General features: G+C 53.4%; 1 protein-coding gene across 1 annotated transcript; it reads right to left on the bottom strand.

Moving 5' to 3' along the window:
- Positions 1-4,962: 4,962 nt before the first annotated feature.
- On the bottom strand, positions 4,963-21,006 carry FADS6 (fatty acid desaturase 6). The gene is made up of 6 exons (XM_027518843.1): positions 20,745-21,006; positions 19,923-20,089; positions 8,517-8,697; positions 7,576-7,763; positions 6,172-6,351; positions 4,963-5,381 (listed from the first exon to the last, which is right to left on the bottom strand). The coding sequence occupies exons 1-6, from the start codon at positions 20,905-20,907 to the stop codon at positions 5,232-5,234; spliced, it is 1,029 nt and encodes a 342-aa protein (XP_027374644.1). The 5' UTR covers positions 20,908-21,006; the 3' UTR covers positions 4,963-5,231.
- Between the last annotated feature and the right edge of the window lie 347 nt (positions 21,007-21,353).

Raw genomic sequence — 21,353 nt, 5'->3', positions numbered from 1 at the left:
CACCTTACTGAGGACTGTTGCCCAGGAAGACAGCCTCTCAGATTACTCTGAGACAGTGCTTCAAAGAGGTAAGGGAGGAGCCAGGATATTTATAAACTTTTTTTTTCCCCACTGGAAATAACATGTAATCAAGCATAAGAAGATTACTGTTAACCACAAAGAACAGACATCTTGAGTTAATGATTTTAGTGCTTTTCCATGTATGGGAAGATGCAAGAATCTGGGGGCACTGGAATTTTTCGTTAGTTATATAACTATCTGGGGGCCAGTATATCCAAAGCACAGGGCTTCCCAGGTGGATCAGTGGTACAGAATCCACCTGCCAGTGCAGGAGACATGAGTTCGAACCCTGGGTTAGGAAGATCCCCTGGAGCAGGAAAAGGCAACCCATTTCAGTATTCTTGCCAGGGTGATCCCATAGACAGAGGAGCCTGGAGGGCTACAGTCCACGGGGTCCCAACAGAGTCAGACATGATTTAGGGACTAAAACAGCAACATACAGAGCACAGAACATTGCTGTTTTTCCCCATCGCGAATTCCCCTTAGGGAACATTGTTGCTGAGTGACTGCAGTAGCTAATAGCTTTGATCCTTGTAGAACTGGAATGGCAGACTTTTTTTTTGTTCTTTACAAAGTATGATGAACAGAAAACTGCACAGACCATAAGTGTACTGGTTGATGAATCATCACAAGTCGTAACCATGTAACCGTGACTTAGATCACGTAGTAGAACTTGGTCAGCACTTGCAGGAGCTCCTTTTGCCCCTTCCAGACACTTCCCTTCCCTTTACTTACTTCCCTTCCCCTCCACTTACTTCCCTTCACTGAGAAGTAAATGCTGCTCTGATTTCTAATAAGCCATAGTGTTTTGTACTCCTCCCATCAGATCAGGAGTAGGCAAGCTATGGTTTGTAGCACAGATTCCTCTCACCACCTGTCTTTGTATAACCTACAAGTTCATGACTTACATTCTTAAACGGTTTTTCTAAAACTATAGAATAATATTCTGTGACATGTGAAAATTACATAAAATTTAAAAAAAAGAATTTAGGGACTTTCCTGGCAGTCCAGTGATTAGGACTCAGTGCTAAGACTGCCAGGACCCATGTTTGATACCTGGTCGGGGAGCTAAGATTGAAAGGTTGTTGTTGAATCACGCGAATACACCAGGATTCTTGGCCCCCTGAGGAGAAGAATTCAATCCGGGGCCAGAGACGAGGCTTGATAGCTCAGAGCTTTTGTGTAATAAAGTTTTATTAAAGTATAAAGGAGATAGAGAAAGCTTCTGACATAGGCATCAGAAGGGGGCAGAAAGAGTACCCCCCTGCTAGTCTTCAGCTGGATGTTATATAGTCACTAGCAGTCTGTTAATGAAAGAAAGGAATGTCTTAAAATTCAGAATGGCACCAGGCCCCTCACCCATAAGATGCATTTTGGGATAATCTTGGCACCAAATGGTTTATCCTGGGCCATAAAATGATTAACTTGAATCTTGAAGAAGGGCAGACCACCATACAAATGGTTTCATTTACATAGATTAGGGGAACCATATCTGAGTATAACATACTGGTTTGTCAAGTAGATTCTGGGCCAAGAGGCGGTATCTGAGTATAACATACTGGTTTGTCAAGTAGGTTCTGGGCCAAGAGGCAGCGGAACCGACTTGGAGACAGAGTTTGGGGTAAAGGCATAGCACATTAGCATAGCTTAAGACGAACATTTCCATAAGAAAAAGGCATTGGTTATCTCTAGGCTCAAGAATAAACCAGGTGTCATTATGGCAACACAGTATTTTAAGAGAAACCTCCCTTTAAATTTGTATAGAGAAGGAAAAAATATTGCTAGTTTGTGTCCTCCTGCCGCTTAAGAGAGAGAAAAATGTCTGACACTTGCAGGCTATTTCCTCCATTTGGAGACCCCTGGCCTTCCTGCCTGTTACCCTCTCATTTTCATCGACTCCAGTCCCCAGGTCCTGGTCTACAAAGACTGTGAAAAGTTTGTCCTTTCTTCCTCCTTGAGAATTCCAGACCCCTCTCTCCTTGGGGACCCCTAGATTTCCTGTCAACCTGCCTAGGAAATGACTCTCTCAAGATCCCACAAGTCTCACAGCATGGCAAAAAACATAGAACACAGTGATGTTCATTTCTTTACATACTGTCTCTGGCCGTTTTTACACTTTGATGGCACAGTTGAGTAGTTGTGACAGAAACCATATCATCCACAAAGCCCCAAATATTTACCATCTAACATTTGACCGAAAAGGTTTCTCGATTCCTGCACTCGACAATAAGCTCCAGGAGACTGAGGCCCGATCACACTTTTATCCCCAGAGTCTGCACACTGCCAGGCACGTAATGGATGTACATGAAGAGTCTGTCTTAACATTCCATTTATTATCCTCTCACGTGGGAGGAAGAGGAGATTCAGGATAGACACCCTAGTAAGCCCTAGAGTGCTCCTTACCCACAGGTAGTATCTCTGGTGGTTTAGAACAGGAATTCTGGAGTTGGACACACCAGGTTTGAATCTTTCTTCCTCCACATACAAGCTATATGACATTGATAAGTTTAATCTAAGGCTTATCTTCACAATATGAGGGGGAAATAGTACCAATTTCTTGTAAAGATTAAACTTAGATAACATAGGGACTTCTCTGGTGGTCCAGTGGCTAAGACTCCAAGCTCCCAATGCAGGGGCCAGGGTTTGATCCCTGGTCAGGGAACTAGATCCCATATGCTGCAACTAAGACCCGGCAAAGTCTAATAAATAATTTTTAAGTTAAGATAGCACAGGTTAAAAATGTGCCATAAGTTCTGAATTGATGTTAGCTAACGTCATCATAAATATTATCCCCTCCAGTGTGTCTTTGTAAATTAGACCTTAGGTCTCTGCAGAGCCCTCAAAGGGCTTCATTCACTCCTGTCATCTCCCCTCATTTCTCAAGGCCCATTCAATCCCAGTCACAATCCCGGAGTAACAGAAAATCAAGCCTCAAAGTGATAGAGTGTTCTTGGAGGCCTGCTGTGTAGCCAGGTCTGGTACCAGGGCCTCCAACTTCAGCCTGTTCCCCACTCAGGCCCAGATCAGTAATAGTGAGTCACTGGTTGTATTAGGATGGTTTTAATCATTAGCCAGGAGTGTGCAAGGGGGCCTTTTCTGATGTTGCATTTTTCATGTGGAGAATTAGCTGTTTGATTAATCACATTCCCAGACCTTAAGGCCATTTCTGAGTTGCTAATGCATTTCAAAAGAGCATCAATAACATATAGCAGAGCAGTAGGTGGGAGAGGCTGCCAAGCCTGCCTCCTTCCAAGAGGGCTGCTTGGATCTAAAACTGCTCTATCAGTCAGCCTCCCAGCAGGAACCAGATGGCATGCTCAGAGGGGCTGATTGAAGAGAGTTTAATGAAGGAACTTTGTGCAGAGGTGTGGCAGGATAAAGGATGTGGTGAAGCGCCCCCCTCCCTGGGCAGGGGAGGGAGACGATCAACAGCTGGAAGCCACTTTCACCCTAGGCCCTGAAGGAGCAAAAAGAAGGAGCTGTTCCAGAAGTAGCTAGAGCTGCAGCAGAAGGAGAGGGCACCGGCCAGGAGCTGTGGGCTTCCAGAGAGAAGGGCAGGGTGGAGGAGAGGGGAATGGGCCTGGCCAGGCAAGTGGGAGCTACTCAGCAGAGCTGCCTAAGGCCACACCAGAGACAGGTGCTCTCACGGGACCAGGCTCAGAAAACACCTTCGCCTGCCCCTCTCCCCTCCCCGCACCCGAAGTGCTGGCATTCGGCCTCCTGTTTATCAGGGTCAGCATGCCCTTCACCTCGTCCAAAGACTTCACTGAAAAATAAGGTGATCGTGCACTCAGGATAGACTTGCGTGTCCTCAACCAGAGAGGGGATTTTGCCACCCACCCCCCAACCAGGAGACATTTGGCAATGTCTGGAGACATTTTTGATTGTCACAACTTGGCAACCTAGTGGATAGAAGCTAGAGATGCGACTGAACATCCTACAATGCACAGCACAGGCCCCCCAACGACAAAGAACTATCTGGCCAAAACATCACAGTGCCGAAATAAGAAACCCTGTTCTAAACTAACTGCTCTGGCCTCGTGTCAGAGGCCCGGCCTCCTTCTCTGACCCTCCCTCAGCCTCCAGCCTGGCCCTGCCTCCCACTTTCTCATCCAGCCTCCAGGCAGTGCTGCTCCCAGCTCTCTCTCCAGGCCGCCAGCTTTGGGCTGGATCTCAGTGGCATCCCCAGTAGCCAGCCTCTTCCTCCGGCTGGCATCGGTCACTCCCTTACATCTCCGCCTCACTCCCAGGCTGCAGACATTCCTTTCACAGCTAAGTGTGGCCCTTGACTCCCAGCTCTTGTGTCTGAACCCCCATCCTTCTCCCACTCCTTCCTCTCCTCTCCAAGACCATCTGACCTCCAGCACCTGTTCCCATAACCCCTCTCCAGCCTCAGCTACCCTCCCCGTCATTTTCTCCCTCTCCCAGTTGAGAATTCTTCCACCCCTTGGGAACATCACAAACAAAGCCGACTTCGAGAGCTAGCCAAGGTCCTGCTCAAAGCTATTACCCCCTTGCTACTTTCATCTGACCTGAAGCCTTCCCCACAAAACACACACTTTGAGCTCACAGGTGCTGTGAGTCTCGGGAGCTGCCACCAGGGTCTTGCACAGGCTTCCTGGCTGAGATACTAGGAAAGTCTGCCGAAGGTAACCGCTCCCTGTGGTCCCTGGGGAGAGGGCTCCTTTGGGGCCGGAACCTCAAACGGCACAGGAAGAAGCAGTGGCCAAGTTCATTGCTCCCTGGCACCAGGGAGGCCCTCGCCAGGGGGCAGGTGGACCCTTCTCTCTCCATGCCCCTCCTGCCCTGCCCCCAACCTAGGGCCTCTCCTTACCCCTGTCCTCTAGCCCTCCCGAGGCTCAGAGCGGAAGCAGGAAGGAATCCAGCTGTTTAGTCCTGAGATGGAGTCGGCTGAGGTCCAGACTGAGCAGAATGCCCAGCCACCTTTATTCCTTGAAACTCAAAAAAGCAAGCAGGGCAGGTGATCCCTGGAACCCCCTGCGTGAGCTCCCCACCTCACTGTCTACCTGCGCCTCCACACTCTGGTGGAGTGAAGCACAGCCCCTGGGCGGGAGCCAGCGCCCTCCCAGCCCCAGCGGTGGCCAGCACAGGCAGGAGAGCCAGGGTTGGGCCCCGGGAAGGACAGCGGGGTGGCTGGGCTGGTCCACCCTTCACTGCAGCCCCACCAGCTCTGTGATGGGAGGGGTCTGCACCATGAACTCCTCGTAGCGTTGGAGAAACAGCCAGAAGCGAGCCAGGTAGGAGTCCTCGTTGTATGGCAGCTGCTTCTCGTGGAGGAACTGGGACACCACAGGCTTCACCTGGCAGAAGGTGGGCAGGAGGAGAGGCTGCAGATAGGCCACCCTCATGGGGACCCTTCCTCTCCCCAGCCCCCAACTCCTGTCTACTTTGTTGCATGATGCTGGGGAGGAGCTGAGGGGCTGGGAGAACTCCCACATTTCCAGCAAGCAAGGGAAAGGGAGTTTTATCCCCAGCATTCTTCTCCGGGGATCCTGACTATCTGACAGTCCTCCTTAGCATAGGGGGATAAACGCCATCTCTCCCTTTCACCAAGCACATACAGGTGCCTGACATTTCAGGTCCATTTCTCCATTATCTTCAAAACCTGTCAACGTAAGCACTGCTTGAAATTGTTAGTTGCTCTGTCGTGTCTGACTCTTTGCAACTCCATGGGCTGCAGCCCGCCAGGCTCCTCTGTCCATGGAATTCTCCAGACAAGAATACTGGAGTGAGTAGCCATTCCCTTCTCCAGGGGATCTTCCCAACCCAGGGATTGAACCAGGGTCTTCTGCACTGCAAGCAGGTTCTTTACTGTCTGAGCCACCAGGGAAGCCCAAGCATGGCTTAGTCCCATTTTACAGATGAGGAAGCTGAGGCTCAGAGACATTCAGTTAACTTGTCCAGAGTCACACTGCCTGGTCAGAAACCCAAGTGTTTCTGATCAAAAGCCACACTGCTGCTTGTTCCCTGAGCGGCCCCTTCCTGGGAAATTCTGGCCAGGTCAGTTGGTCAGAGGGCCCTGAAGGGGACTCCCCCTCCACCCTCAGGCAGCTCCCTCATCCAAGCCCCTCCAGCCCCACCCTCGTCTACCTTCAGGCACATGTTGTCGGAGAGCCTGGGGAAGAGGTGGTGTTCCACGTGGCAGCTGATAAGAGAGTGGCCGAATGCCCAGTCCAGCACCGGCAGCCGGGGCAGGTTCAGCACCCCCAGGCTCATCATGTGGATCCGTCGCGGCTTCTTGTCAGGGGAGAACATGGGCAGCCCGATGTGCTGTGACAGACACGAGGGTCAGGCCCTGGGGCCGGGCCGGTTAGACCCGTGTGTCCCCACCCCGCCCCGGCATCCTCAGCTGGCAACCGGGGGCCCCGTGGGTCCTGTGTCCGTCTCACTTCCTGCTCCGGCAGGACCCGGAAGAGGCACGAGGAGGCTGAGGTTCTGTGTCCTGTGCTGAGCCTCGCCTATCCCTGACCACTCCCCCCGTCAGCGCAATGAATGGAGTCTGGGTGCCCCTCTGGCCCTGTGGTCCTCTAAGTCCACGACTGCCCCCCACTGTCCCTCACATCCCTGTGCCTTCGCTTCATCCCAAAGAGACCCTTCTCTGCTCTCCTTTCAACAATCAAAATCCTGCTCATGGTTCAAGAAACGCCTCCTCTGCCAGGCCTTGTCCTCAGTCTAGAGGATGAGGAAGTGAGTGGGAACTTACGGTCTCACCAGACAAGCGGAGGGATCACAACTGTGGGACTGCATCATGGGATTAAGTCATTAAGGCCGGGTGGTAAGTGCTAGGCTGGGATCCTCACTGGTCCAGGGAGCAGGGAGGTGACCGTCCCCACAGAAGTGGCCCCAGAACTGAGCGCTGAGCTGCCGGACTCCCGCAAAGACCTCCCATCTCCAGCGTCTTACCTAGACACACGCCCGCTGGGACCTCGGTGGTGGCCCTTGCTTCACTTCCCTCGGGCTCATCACAGTAAGAGCCCTGAGGCTAGGAGCTGGGGTCCTATTCACCTGTGTCCCTAAGGAGCTTCATCAAGTAAACTTTGCACACGTGCATGCAAGGTCGCTTCAGTCATGTCTGACTCTGCACCCCTATGGACTGTAGCGCACCAGGCGCCTCTGTCCATGGGATTCTCCAGGCAAGAGTACTAGGACAGATTGCCATGCCCCCCTCCAGGGGATCTTCCCAACCCAGGGCCCATCCCAGGTCTCTTACGTCTCCTGCGTTGGCAGGTGGGTTCTTTACCACTCCTGCCACCTTTGCACAGAAGCTGCTTAATAAATCCCATCTGCGCTCGAATGGCAGCCAGTGTTGAAGGGAAGTAAACTCCTTACCTGAGACCAAAACTCTCTGTGATGACCCACAGGGAGAAGGGCAGAAGGTAAGAGTAGGGAGGTACTTCACCTGGTGACGTCTCTCTCCCTAGAATCTAGAGTCCAGCCTTCGGCCAGGTGGTCCCCATGCCTCCCTCCCCTGTGTGCGGGTAGGGGAGGCCTCACCTGGAAGATGTTGACGTGGAGATAAGGGTGGGCCAGCAGGGACCTGGTGATGAGCATGCAGGCCAGGGCCGAGCTGGGGCTCTGGAAGCCAGACACATTCAGGAGCAGCCAGTATTGAGAATAAAGGCCCAGGGAGATCAGGCCCAGTGTCCGCAGGGCCGTCCTGAGCTCCACCTCTCTCAGCCGCTCTGCCAGAAGGGGTGAGAGATTGCGGGGGTTGGGTTTGGCAAGGTTCCAATCCAACATAAGCAGGCTCCCTGGTGGCTAAGTGGTGCAAACTCAGGTGGCCAAGGTAGTTACAGCCCTGAAAAGTCGGTTCATTCGCTTTTCTTTCCCCCTTTGGCTGCACCGTGTGGCTTGCAGGATCTTAGTTCCCCGACCAGGGATCAAACCCAGGCCCCAGCAGTGAAAGTGCCAAGTTCTAACCACTGGACCACCAAGTAATTCCTTTTTTTTTTTCTTTTGCCCATTTTTAGAATAGAAAACAGAGCATTAAGCAACCTGAGGTCAGTCTGATATTAATAGTAAGTGGTGGCATGGGGCTTGAGCCCTTAGCCCCTGCTCCTTCCACCATACAATATTGCTCCTACGAGACTAAACATTATAACGTACAACAGAGTGTGAGGCCTTTACAAAGCACTTTTACATCTACAACCTCATTATGCCTTCCCACCATCCTTGAGGAGCAGGGGAGAACCTGAAGTTCAGAGACGTTAAGTTACCTGCCTGCAGTCATCACCCACCAGTAAGCGGCAAAGTCAGACTGGGCCCCAGCTCCACAGTTCTTTCCACCCTGCTTGGCTGTCTCAGAAGGTTTCTGTCTGGTCTCAACTCAGGGCTCCTCGCTTCCTTCATGAAGCCTCCACGAAGCCATGAGAGGGAGGAAGGGAAGGGAGTGGGGGGGACCAGGTCTTTGCAGGGCACGGCCCTGGCTTACTCACCCACAGCCACGAGCGGGGTTATGATGGGGATCAAGAGAGGAGCGAGGAACATGTAGACGTAGCGGTTGAGGCAAGGCAGCCTCCACGTGCTCGAGTCCCCCAGGCCTAGCACGTTGGTGTAGCCGTGGTGCATCTTCACGTGTCCATACTTGGCGTACTCCGCAGTGAAGGACGTGCATACCTGGAGGAGGCAGCCAGAAGCGGGGCGGGGTCCACATCCCAGGCGAGCAAAGCTGGCCCTCTGGAGCCTCGAAAAGACCCTCCTTCCCCAGACCCTGCCTTTCCAAGGCCTTCCTGCCTTCCACCCCCAGCTCATCAGCCTTGACCATCAGCTCTCAGGGATCTAGGACCGCATCCTGGGACTTCCCTGGTGGTTTAGTGGTTAAGAATCTGCCTGCCCATGCAGGGGACGCGGGTTCTATCCCTGGTTGGGGAACTAAGAGCCCACATGCCTGGAGGCAGGTAAGCCCAGTGTGCCACAACTACTGAGTCTGCACACTCAAGAGTCCCGCAGCACAACTAGAGAAGCCCACGCGCTGCAGTGAAGAGCCAGTGAGCCCCGAGAAAGATCCTGCGGTTGGGTGCCGCAGCCAAGACCTGGCGCGCGTGCGCAGGCGCGCATGCTACGTCGATTCACTGGTCCATACCGACTCTTTGCGACCCCATGGACTATAGCCCGCCAAGCTCCTCTGTTCATGGGATACTCCAGGCAAGAATACTGGAGTGGGTCGCCATGCCCTCCTCCAGGGGACTCAGCGATGGAACACGCATCTCTTGTCTCCTGCACTGGCAGGCAGGTTCTTTACCACTAGGGCCACTTGGGAAGCCCCTAAGACCTGATGCAACCAAATAAATAATCTTTAAAAAAAAAAAAAGCAACTGTATCCACTCGGCATGATGCTGCAAAGCATTTGGGGCGGGAGGCCAGCAAGTCTGAGAGGGCTGCTGGAGGACTGGACGCATTGAAGGCAAAGCTCCGGGCATCTGATGGCAATTATTTCGTGAGTGTTCATGGTGGAAACATCTGCACCTTCATGACACTGCTTTGCATCCTGAGCCCACCACAGTGAGGGGAGTCTAGGGAAGAAGAAAGGCCATCTTCTGAATCGTCCCTGAGGGTGGCACCCAGGGTGAGGGTGCCCCAGTGGCGGCCAAGAGTTAACTTCTTCCTAGGGGTGACTCTTTGGCGTGATCCCACGTGGGAGTCTCTGAAGCTGGTAGCTAGCAGCAGCAGCAGCTCCCTGACTCCAAGAAGAGCAGTCATTCTGAATATAAAAGAGGCACCAAAGTGTTTCTCATGCAGATGTATGCAAATTAACACCCAACCTCAGTCTCTTCCAATATTTTATCCAAAAGCCAGAAGACTTTGCTAATTTTATTGAAGACGCTGCCTGTCTATATCCTGGAGGGTGTGAAGGTCGACCCAATGCCAGTCACTGTGAGCACCACAGAGAGCAGAGCAGGGGACTTCCCTGGTGGTCCAGTGGTTAAGGCTGCAGGCTCCCAGGGCAGGGGCCATGGGTGCAGTCCTCAGTCAGGGATCCCTAAATGCCGCACGGCACGGTCAAATAAAAAAATAAAAAATAAATTTTTAAAAAGTAAAATATAATCATTTAAGAAAAAAAGGACCCAACAGTTGGTTCACAAAGGAGCTGTTGCCAGGATCTGCCAAGGCCTCCTCAGAGGCCAGTCTGCCTCTGCCCAAGGCTTGGAAGTGTACTTTGAGCTTCACGGTTCTATAACTGGAAAAAAGCAACTGGGCTTTTGTTGGTTTTTTTGTTTGTTTTTAACTTAATTATTAATTACTTCTCGGCTGCTCACGGACTTCCTCGAGGGTGGCTTCTCTTGTTCCCGAGCGCAGGCTCCAGGGTATGCGGGCTTCGGGAGTCGTGACACACGGGCTTAGTTGACCCTGGGCATATGGGATCTTCCCGGACCAGGGATCGAACCCGTGCTCCCTGCATTGGCACCACAAGGGAAGTCTGTGACTGTTTTTAACTGCTGTTTTTAACTGTTTTCCTTCCTCACACTTCTGCTCCAAAGGCCAAGCCTGTCTGCATTGCTTTTTGCTTCACGAAATGTTAGCTGCACTCAGCAATCTGCTCTTCCTTCTTGCCCTTCCTTCTGGCCTGAGTTCTACACCTCTGCTCAGACTAGCAGCTGATCATGCTTTGAGCCAGAAACAGCCTGGGGCCTGAACCCTTCCGAGCTTGACCTCAGGGGTCTCCAGGGCCAGGTTCTCAGCCACATGCCCAGACCAGAGAACTGGGGGCAGGGGCCACCGTGTATCACGTGGTTTGTGACTCAGCACAAGCTTCCGGAATCTGTGTGACCTGCCTTTTTGCAAGAATAAGAACAGATCTGAGGGGACTTCCCTGGTGGTCCAGGGCTGAGACTTCACCTCCTTTTTTTTTTTTTTTTTTTGAGACTTCACCTCCTAATGAGGGGGTTCGGGTTCGTGTTCCATCCCTGGTTGGGAGCTAAGACCCCACTGCTTCCCAACAGAGGCAGAATTGTAACAAATTCAATAAAGACTTTAAAAATGGTCCACATTAAAAAAGAAAGAAACCCAGATCTGAGGCTATTTCTATACACTGGAATTCTCCCTCCCATCTAGATGTTCTTTCCAGAATGAGAGGGAACACGGTGGGCTTGGGAGGAGGAGAGAGACTGGACACAGGGTTCGGCGTGTATTACATGCACCCATCAAAGTGTAGGGGGACAGAGCCACACCTTACAGACGGTCCTGCTGCAAAGGATTATTTACAGGCCTCGCCCAAGACGATCTCCCATCCAGACCCAGAGAAAGTTCCAGAAGCTTCTTGATACCACTACCTTCTACAACCCTCAGGCAGACTTAAGAACCTAGATCTCTTAGCCGCACTCAGGGTCCTCAAGTGGCCAAAGTGAGTGTTGGGTAGACTCTCGACATCTCCTCTCAGCTACAATTGGGGGACCCACCACACTCTGCAGCCCTCGAGTGCCAACGACTGGAGCCCACGCGCCTAAAGCCGGTGCTCCACAGCAAGAGAAGCCACCGCAGTGAGGAGCCCGAGCACCTTAACGGAGAGGCGCTCACCACGACTAGAGAAAGCCCAAGAGCAACAGCGAAGACCCAGGGCAGCCAAAAGCAAATAAATAAAAATTAAAATAAATCGGGGTCCCTCCCCAGATCTCTCACTCATTTAGTTGTTTATTCATTAAGCATTCTCAGACCTCCACCAGCAGCCAAAGGTAGTTCTCTAACTTGGTACTTTTTTAAATAATTTATTTTTTGAGCAGGTAATATGTTTGCATAATTCAAAAAATATACAGTGGGGTGGGGGAGTCTTCTTCCTACCTGACCCCCCAGTTGCCCCATTTTCCTCCTGGGAGGTGAGGGAGGTCCTCTATCCCTTTATGTGTTCTCTAATATTTTGCTCTTTTAATTTTTAAGCAAACAATACTTTGCAGGATTGAAAACCGTCATTATAAGATTAGGACACAGAGTTGGGCTTCAAATAGGTCATTTACTGGATCGGAAGGGGAGGGCCAGGATGAGGCAGGTGCCCGGCGGAAGCTGTAGGTGTGGCCACTGAGAGAGGTGAGGACCAGAGGGCAGGGGCAGAAGGAGGGATCTGGAGGAAGGATGAAGAGGAGGAAGAGGCAATCAAGACAGGAGCCAAGTCTCCAGCTCAAAGCCTGGGGGGCGGGGGTCACTCCGGAGACGGGGACAGGAGAAGAGGGCCACAGGATGGGCAGGCTGAGGAGGAGGGGCTGGGGGTTGTCCCAGAGGCAGCATCCCTCAGGCAGGAGGGACTGTGGGCTGGAGTCTTCCCTGCTTTAAGTTTGTCAAATCAAGTATAGGACACCTGGGGACTTACTTGGTGGTCCCATGGCTAAGTCTTCATGCTCCCAGTGCAGGGGGCCTGGGTTCCATCCCTGGTTAGGGAATTAGATCCCATATGTCTCAACTAAAGATCTCACATGCTGCAACTAAGACCCAGCACAGCCAAATAATGTTTTGTTTTGGTTTTTTTAAGTATAGGATGTGGAAACAGAAATGGCAACCCACTCCAGTATTCTTGCTTGGAGAACTCTATGGAGCCTGGGGTGCTATAGTCCATGGGGTCACAAAAAGTCAAACCAGCAACCACCTTCCCACTTCTGGGCCCAGCCAGCCTGTCCTGACAGCGTCTCCTCCAGACGCTCTCACCAGGGGTTCTCAGCCTCGCCACTATTGCCTTGGGCACTGGGGGCTTCCCTGGTGGTTCAGATGGTAAAGAATCTGCCTGCAATGTGGGAGACCTGGGTTCGATCCCTGGGAAGGGAAGATTCCCCTGGAGGAAGGAATGGCAATACTCCAGTATTCCTGTCTGGAGAAGCCCATGGACAGAGGAGCCTGTCAGGCTACAGTCCCTGGGGTTGCAAAGAGTCAGACACCACTGAGGGACTAACACTTTCATACCTTTTCGTTCCATATCTGTGCATAGTAGTCTGTCTACCAGCAACCTTGGCCCCTATCTGCTGGATGCCAGGAGCAACACATAAACACTTGCACGCATGTACAGACACACCCTAGTCATCAGAGCCCAAAACACCTGCAGACACCGACCATGTCCGTGCCACGCTCTCTCCTCTCTGTGTTCCCACGGCCTTCACACAGCTGCCTTCACAGTCTGCCTGCCCAGGCCCTGGGCTGCATCGTGTAGTAGCTGAGCGGCCGGGGTCAAGTGACTTAACCTGCCAGACCAGTGTTTCCTCATCCACAAAGTAAGGGTGATAATAGGTTTGACCTCACAGGGAGGCGTGATTATTAACATCAACTACACAGTAAGCACCCAGTAATGGTCAGTTGGTATAATTAAGACTTCTATTATTTTGATGTCATTCGTGTGTGCCTGTTTACCCACTGGACTCTGAGCCCTTGGGGAACTGGAAGAGGGTTCTGCTCACCATTGTGTCCCCAGCACCCAGCAGAGGGCTGGGCCGGGAGCGAAAGCTTGGTGATTTTGAGCTGCTCAGCCAACGCCCACGTGGAGCCTCAACTGCTGACACTGTTTCAGCCCCTAGATCTCCCCAGCAAACCCAGCTTCCCTCCAAGTCTCCCCTCCCCACTGGGCAGCCATGGGCTGCCTGGAAGCAGCCCTCCCCTTTTCTCCGAGCCCCCCTACCACCATACCCACCCAAGGACACTCACCAGGCTCAGTGCCACCACCCACAGATGACCACCTGATCCTCCTCCAGCATCCTCAGCCTCTGGGGGCCCATGTGCAAGCCCACGGGGGCCAAGCTTTTAGAGACCCACCGGTGTGGGAACTGCCAGACGACCCCTTGCAAGTACATTTTACAAATCTGCATACATGATAAAATCGCACAGACACACACGCACAAAGTCAATGTCCTGGTGTGTTGAATCGCTGTTGAGTCGCTCAGTCGTGTCTGACTCTCTGCGACCCCACAGACTTGTAGCCTGCCAGGCTCCTCTGTCCATGGGCTTTCCCAGGCAAGAATACTGGTGTGGGTTGCCATTTCCTTCTCCAGGGGACCTTCCTCCCTCAGGGATCGAACCCACGTCTCCTGCATTGGCAGGTGAATTCTTTCCCACTGAGCCACCAGGGAAGTCCTGAATGTCAAATGTTGAATGACAATACATGTAACTATTGAGGCGTCTAGGTAACGGGTCCACTGGACTGCTCTGTCCTCTCTGATCTGGTTTTGCAGTGTCTTGTGAATCTCTAATTATTTCAAAAGTACAAATGTTTTTATTTTTTTTAAAAGAAGTATATTTTGTACTACAGATCTGAGTTTGCCTGCTAAATATATTTTTTTAATTAAAAAATTTAAAAATCACAGTGGAGCATACTCAGAGGACCACCCCTCAGGGTTCAGGTGGGGCCAAAAAGAAAGAAGGCGAGAGACGGCCCAGAAGGTACAGGCCACCGTGAACCGGCAGGAAGAGAATCGGAACTGTTCAAGCATCGTAATCAGGCTGGGCTTCTGGGCTCGGGCTCCGTTTCCACCAGCAGCACAGGGACTGGAAAGAAGGCGACAGCTTCCCCCAGGTGACACCCCTCCCCCAGGGCAGAGCCGCTGGGGCTCTCCGTGGACCAGCTGTGACGCCACCCCCATAGCACAAAGCCGACTTTAAAAGGAGAGTTGGAAGTTGAGACACAATGGAGCTTAGTAACTGGCACGGCCTGTTCCCTCCCACTTAGGGGAACATCTTGACTGTGAGTGACTGGCAAGGGAGTCCCTAAAGGCCTCCTGATTGCAGGAGTTAATCTTCCCCAACTGAAAACAGAGTTGCCATATGATCCTGTGACCCACTCCTGGGTATGGATCTGGAGAAAACTATAATTCGAAAAGATACATGCATCCCTGTGTTCATGACAGCACTATTTATAATAGCCAAGACATGGAAAAAGACTAAATGCCCATCAACACGTGAATGAATAAAGAAGGTGTGGTATACACATACATATATATATTATATGATAATATATACTATATGGAATATAGCGTGATTATAAGGTGTGAAAATATATATATTATATGGAATATTAATCATAAAAGAATGAAATAACACCACTTGCAGCAGCATGGATGGACCTAGAGAGTATCATATTAAGTGAGTTAGAATGAGAAGAACAGACACTGTGCGACCGGTATCACTTACATGTGATAAATTCATCTACGAAACAGGAACGGACTCACAGACACAGGGACAGACACACAGACACAGGGAACAGACTCACAGACACAGGGACAGACTCACAGACACAGGGACAGACACACAGACACAAGGGACGGACTCACAGACACAGGGAGCAGACTCACAGACACAGGGGTCAGACTCACAGACACGGGGACGGACTCACAGACACAGGGCAGACTCACAGACACAGGGAACAGACTCACAGACACAGGGACAGACTCACAGACACAGGGGACGGACTCACAGACACAGGGATAGACTCACAGACACAGGGACAGACACACAGACACAAGGGACGGACTCACAGACACAGGGAGCAGACTCACAGACACAGGGGACAGACTCACAGACACAGGGGACGGACTCACAGACACAGGGGACGGACTCACAGACACAGGGACAGACTCACAGACACAGGGGACGGACTCACAGACACAGGGGACAGACTCCAGACACAGGGGACAGACTCACAGACACAGGGGACGGACTCACAGACACAGGGACAGACTCACAGACACAGGGGACGGACTCGCAGACACAGGGGACGAACTCGCAGACACAGGGGACGGACTCGAAGACACAGGGAGCAGACTCACAGACACAGGGGTCGGACTCACAGACACAGGGGACAGACTCACAGACAGGGAACAGACTCACAGACACAGGGGACAGACTCACAGACACAGGGGACAGACACACAGACACAAGGGACAGACTTGGGGTTGCCAAGGGGGAGAGGGATGGGGGAGCGACTGGGAGTTTGGGGTCAGCAGATGCAAATTATTACACAGAGAATGAGTGAATACCCTACGATAAGCCATAATGGAAAAGAATATGAAGAAGAATGTGTGTATATATATATGTGTGTGTGTGTGTGTAACTGAATCACCTTGCTGTATAATAGAAATTAACACACATTGTAAATCAACTATAAATTAAAAAATAAACGTTTCCAAGCTTCGGTACTTGAACCGTAGGGGCCTGCCCACCCCAGCCTGCCCCTACATTCCTGTGGCTCTTGACAGGCAGTACCCAAGAAGAATACTGGAAGTCCTCATGACATAACCCAGGACAAGGAGCAGGCAGGCGAGGGTAGTCCGTGGGCAAGGGAGAGGGTCAGAGGTGCACTGAATGGAATGGAACACTGTGGTGTAGACAGGAAGCGGGTGTTCGGAGGGAAGTCAGTCTTGGCGTGAGTGGGGTATATGATTTTGGATACTTTAGCAGAGAAGCAATAGCAACCTGGATGTCAGCTGCCCCCGCCATCCTGCCTGCCCTCCCCTCAGATCCAACGGGTCAGAGAGGGCGACCTCTCTCACCCCCAGCTCGTGCCAGCAGATTGTGAAAGGGGCCTGGCAAAAGCTGGGTGGAGCAGGAAAGCCAGTGACACTCCAGGTGACACCTGAGGCTGTGACTAGGGGACTAGATTCTTCTATGGTGATGCTGCCTCCTGAGGGTCACAGTTTGGAAACAGCGCAGGCAGTCGACAAGCGGAGGAGGAAAGAGAGACAACGGGACGTGAAAGATGGGGAAGCCGGGGATCCAGGAGGGTCCCAGGTAGTCTGCTGAGATCCTACGTGGCAAGAGCTGGTCCTCTGTGTGATGCGAAGGACAGGTATGGTTCAGGGCCTCAGCAAACAGCCCCCTCAGTACACACACACACACACCCCCCACACACAGCTCCACTGAGCTTTGTATAAGCTGGTCAACCTTTCAGTTAAAAATAAACAACGCTGGGCTTCCCTAGTGGCTCAACGGTAAAGAATCCGCCTGCCAATACAGGAGGCACGGGTTCGATCCCTGGTCTGAGAAGATCCCACATGCCGTGGTGCTACTCAGCCCGTGTGCCACTCTAATGAGCACAGGCTCCAGAGCCTGGGAGCCGCAATTTCTGAAGCCCTCACGCACGAGAGCTCTGTTGCTCTGCAACAGGAGAAGCCACCGCAGTGATAAGCCAGCGCACAACTGGAGAGGAACCCCAGCTCGCCACTACTGAGAAAAGCCCGTGCAGCAACAAAGATCCAGCGCAGACAGAAGTGTTAAAAAGAAAAAAAAGAAAAGAAAACTAAAGCATTTAAAGCAGTTAAAAAAAAAAAAAAACGCTAACAAACAAAACAAGTAAGAAAAACCACTAACCTTTTGCTTGCAACTGACTGGGTGTTCCCTCCAGAGGAAAAAGAAAAAGGTGATGGGGGTGGTCGGGGAGCTTGTTACTTGGAAGCAGGCATTGAAGAGTCAGGCCCAGGCCCTAATGAAGATCTAGGGTGTCTCGTTTAATATTCACACTGGTTTCACAGAGGAGGTAACATTATTATTCTCATTTATTACATGGAGAAACCAACACTTAGATGCTAAATTAAGTAACTTGTCCAAGGTCACAGAGTCAGTGTGTCCAAGGTGGCCCCGACACTGTCCGCTGCCTGGTTGACAAAAGGTAAAAATCCACTCGCCCTACTCATGCCAGTGGCCGAGGAGGTGGAGCCGTCCCCTCCTTCCCACTGGGAGCTGGATCTTCCCTGAGGTTGGCCAGAGTCAGGGCCACGCCTTGAGGCATGGGGGGTGGAAAAGCAGAGGCCTCCCACTCAGGTTGCCCTCGAGAAATTTACAATCTGCCTGCGGCATACCAGCCTTCACAGCTGGGGATGGAAGCCAAGCCTTCCCTACGTGGGGCTCACCCACCTCCAGGCTGTGACCTTCCGGCAGCCTGCTCTTCCCCAGACCTTGTCCCCGTGTCCCCTGCAGGGTCATCATCTACAAACATTGAGCTCAGCCCTGCGCCAGGGACTAAAGAGGCAAAGATGAGGCCACTGCCCTGGGTCCCAGGGGACGAGACGAGGGGAGCCACCAGGCTGCCGGGGTCCCTCCGGGTGGGTCCCACGCTGTGGTTCAGCTGGAGCCCTCTGTCTGGGGAGGCTGGGAAGACTCCACCTTCTCAGCCGCCCCCAGGCCTCTGGGGCTCAGTGCAGCTTTGACAGAGCCCACGTGATAGCACAACATCCTGGTTCCTCCCCTGCTTGTGATTACAAACTTGGGGGGTGGCGGCGTCTGACCCTGGCTCCAGGGTTGGGTCTGTACCTTAGAGCCTGGCTGAGACCAACGCTCAGGGGTCCCTGGGAAGAAGATTGTCTTGAAATGGACCCTGAGGACCCATTGGTTTCCTTTGTCCTTTTTAAAAAGTATATTTCTTTACTTTTATTTATTTGGCTATACTGGGTCTTCGGTGCAGCATGTGGGATCTAGATCGCTGATTGGGGATCAAACCCAAGAACCTTCATTGGGAAACCTGCATTGGCTGGCGTCTTACCCACTGGACCAGAAGTCCCCCCTTTATCCTTTGCATTTTAGAAATGTGTGCAGGGATTTCCCTGATGGTCCAGTGGGTAGGACTTGGCGCTCCAAATGCAGGGGGCCCAGGTTCAATCCCTAGTTGGGGAACTAGATCCCACATGCTGCAACTAAAGATCCTGCAACGAAGATCAGAGATCCCGAGTGCCACAACTGAGACCTGAAGCCAAATGAATAAAACATAAAATAAAAAATGAAAAATTAAGGAATCTCCCTCCCTTTAAGAAAAAAAATAGAAACGTGCGCAGGTGGGAGAGGTGGGTTTGGGGACGGTGAAGGCGATGGAGGGTGCTGGACAGACAGTGCTTCCTCTCATCTAACTCATGCACTATAATTTTATAAAACGTCCTGTGTGCGTGCGTGTACAGTTATGTACAGTTATATAACTTTATTAAAAGTTAGTAATTGAGGGGCTTCCCTGGTGGCCCAGTGGTTAAGACTTTGAGCTTCCAAGCAGGGGGTGAGGGTTCCATCCCTGGTTGGAACACTAAGATCCCACCTGCTTCGTGGTGCGGCCAATAAACAAATAAAAGCTCTTTTAAAAAAAAGAAAAGTTAATAATTGAATTAATTGGTCACAGTAACCAGTTCCTGGCAGAAAAGGACTGTTTCTGGTACCAGCTTTCACATTTGTTCATAAGGGACCCAGGGTCCATGGTGGGGGATCACCTGGAAGGAAGGGAAGAGGGGGTGTCAGAGCATCGGAGACCTGAGACCGGTCCAGACAGAAGGGGAACCGGGCCAGACACCTTTGCCTACCTGACCGTGCCCACAGGCTGAGGCAGGCTGGGGAGATGGTGGGAGAAGTGGGGCAAGAGTCAGGAGAGAGGAGGGACCCTCCTGGTACAGACCCAGGGAAGCAGGGGGCTTCTAGGAGGCTCCACCATCGCCAGGTGTCAGGAGGTGGGGGCTGTTATGGAACTGGGGTGCTGGGAGAGACACCAGGCCCCTGCTCCCCCTGCCCTCTGTCCATCGTTCATATCCCAAACCCCAACTGCAAAACCAGGAAGCCCAAAGGTTGCAGCCAGGACTGCCAGCCGCAGGAGTCCTGGGGAGAGGAAGAAGGTCCACCCTCCTGAACCAGTGTTGTGGAGAAGACAGCCGCCCCCAGGAGAAACCGGTGCTCCGGCTGCGTCCCCGGCCTCAGTTGAGCACTGATCATTCCTCGTGCAGCCCTCTACCCTCTCAAGGGGTTGGGGTCATGCACACACGCAGACACACACAGACCGTAGTGCAGACAGGCGACACGCTTGGGCCCACGTGCCAAGAGCCGCAGCTGCTGGCCCTCGAGGGCTCACAGGGCTGTGCATGCCTGGATTCTCACACCAAGGCCCCGCAGCGGCTCCCACCCCGTCCCAGGCTCACCTCCACAAAGAAAAGCGTCCAGACCTTGCTCCAGCCTCTGGACTCGGTGAGGGCACCATGAGTGGCCAGGTGGCTGCCCTTGACGGTCAGTGTGTAGTGGCACACCCCCAGGATGGTGATGCCCAGGGCAAAGACCAGGGGGCTGTCAGAGCGCAGGCACAGGAACCCTGCGGGGGGGGGGAAGTGGGGGGGGGCGGTAGAAAGAGCGGTAAGGGCGGGGGGTCTTTCTCTAGTTCTTGGAGATCTAAGCCCAAATGCCCCAGCCTGCACCCCTGGAAGCCCGGGCCAAAGAGGGCCCAGCCCTGGGGACTGCCCCGGATAGTGGTGTGGCAGGTTCCACGAAGGCCGGAGCGGGACGGGTTGGCTCTCTCTGAAAGCTCTGAGACAAGACAGAGCGCCACTGACTCACCGAGGAGAGGCCGGGAATCTTGATTCTGCGCCCCTGCCAGAGGGGCGGTGGCGACAGGGCACGGTGGGGGGGTCCAGGCCAGGCGAGGACCAGGGAACACGCCCCTCGCCCCCTCCCCGGGCGCCCTATGGAGCACCCTCCCCCTCCCCAGGCCATCTCATCTCCCCCCTCACCACCCCCACCACCGCACCCCGCCGCTTCTCCCTGACTCGGCTCAACTTTCTCCTCCACTGCCCTTCATCCATCGGGGCATCTCCGGGTACACAAGTCAGAACACCCCAACCAGACTTCCCGGGCTGACCCTCTGTCCTAGCGTCCCGGGCAAGCGCCATCTACCCCACCCCGCCGCCCGCCCCGACACCCTCCGCCGCCGCCCAGCGGGCCGCGCAGCCCCCAGTCCCCGTGTCCCTCACCGGGTGGCAAAGCGAGGAGGCTGAGCGCGAGGATGGCGCAGTCCACGCCGTGGCGCTCCCACCACGAGCTCGCCCTCACCACCTCCTGCACCCGCGCCTCCAGCTCGCCCAACAGCGCCTCGGCCCGGGCGCTTTCCCGGGGCGCGCCCCCCGCAGGCTCCATGGGCTCCGCGCTCGGGCCGGGCACCCGCCGAGGACTCGGAGGATCGGGAGCGTCTGCGGCGCCGGGCGGCCGAGGCGCCGAGCGCGAGCGGAGGCGGGCGGGGCGGAGTCACGCGCGCGGCTGGGGACACCCGCCCCTGGTGTCACGGTGCGCGCCCAGAGCGACCCGGCCGGTCCGGGGCCACCCTCCTGGCGGGCGGGACCAGAACGGGCGCAGGAGGAGCGCACGGATGCGCGGGGGTGGGGAGGCCACCTGGAGCCAGAAGCAAATCGCCGCAGAGGGGACGCGGGCGCGGGCGGGATGGGGGCGCGAGGACCCCCATTAGAGACCCTCCTCCCGCAGGACTTTCCCTGATCGCCTGACCTCAAATAACTCCCTTATATAATTCCGGCGCCGCACCCTGCTCGGGTTTGTGGGACCTTTTTTTAATCCCTGAACTTAAGTAT

This window comes from Bos indicus x Bos taurus, chromosome 19, assembly GCF_003369695.1.
Source record: "Bos indicus x Bos taurus breed Angus x Brahman F1 hybrid chromosome 19, Bos_hybrid_MaternalHap_v2.0, whole genome shotgun sequence".
In the NCBI taxonomy this organism is placed as follows: domain Eukaryota; kingdom Metazoa; phylum Chordata; class Mammalia; order Artiodactyla; family Bovidae; genus Bos; species Bos indicus x Bos taurus.
Note: the sequence above shows the minus strand (reverse complement) of the source record. Positions and strands in the feature narration are given on the sequence as shown.

What these genes read in the sequence shown, in the direction of transcription:
- FADS6 (XM_027518843.1), bottom strand. Translation starts at nt 20,907, where the DNA reads ATGGAGCCTGCGGGGGGCGCGCCCCGGGAAAGCGCCCGGGCCGAGGCG. An exon ending in CCTCCTCGCTTTGCCACCCG is followed by an intron (nt 20,090 to 20,744) that starts GTGAGGGACACG and finishes CCCCCCCCGCAG; the next exon opens with GGTTCCTGTGCCTGCGCTCT. An exon ending in GGACGCTTTTCTTTGTGGAG is followed by an intron (nt 8,698 to 19,922) that starts GTGAGCCTGGGA and finishes TGCCTCCTCCAG; the next exon opens with GTATGCACGTCCTTCACTGC.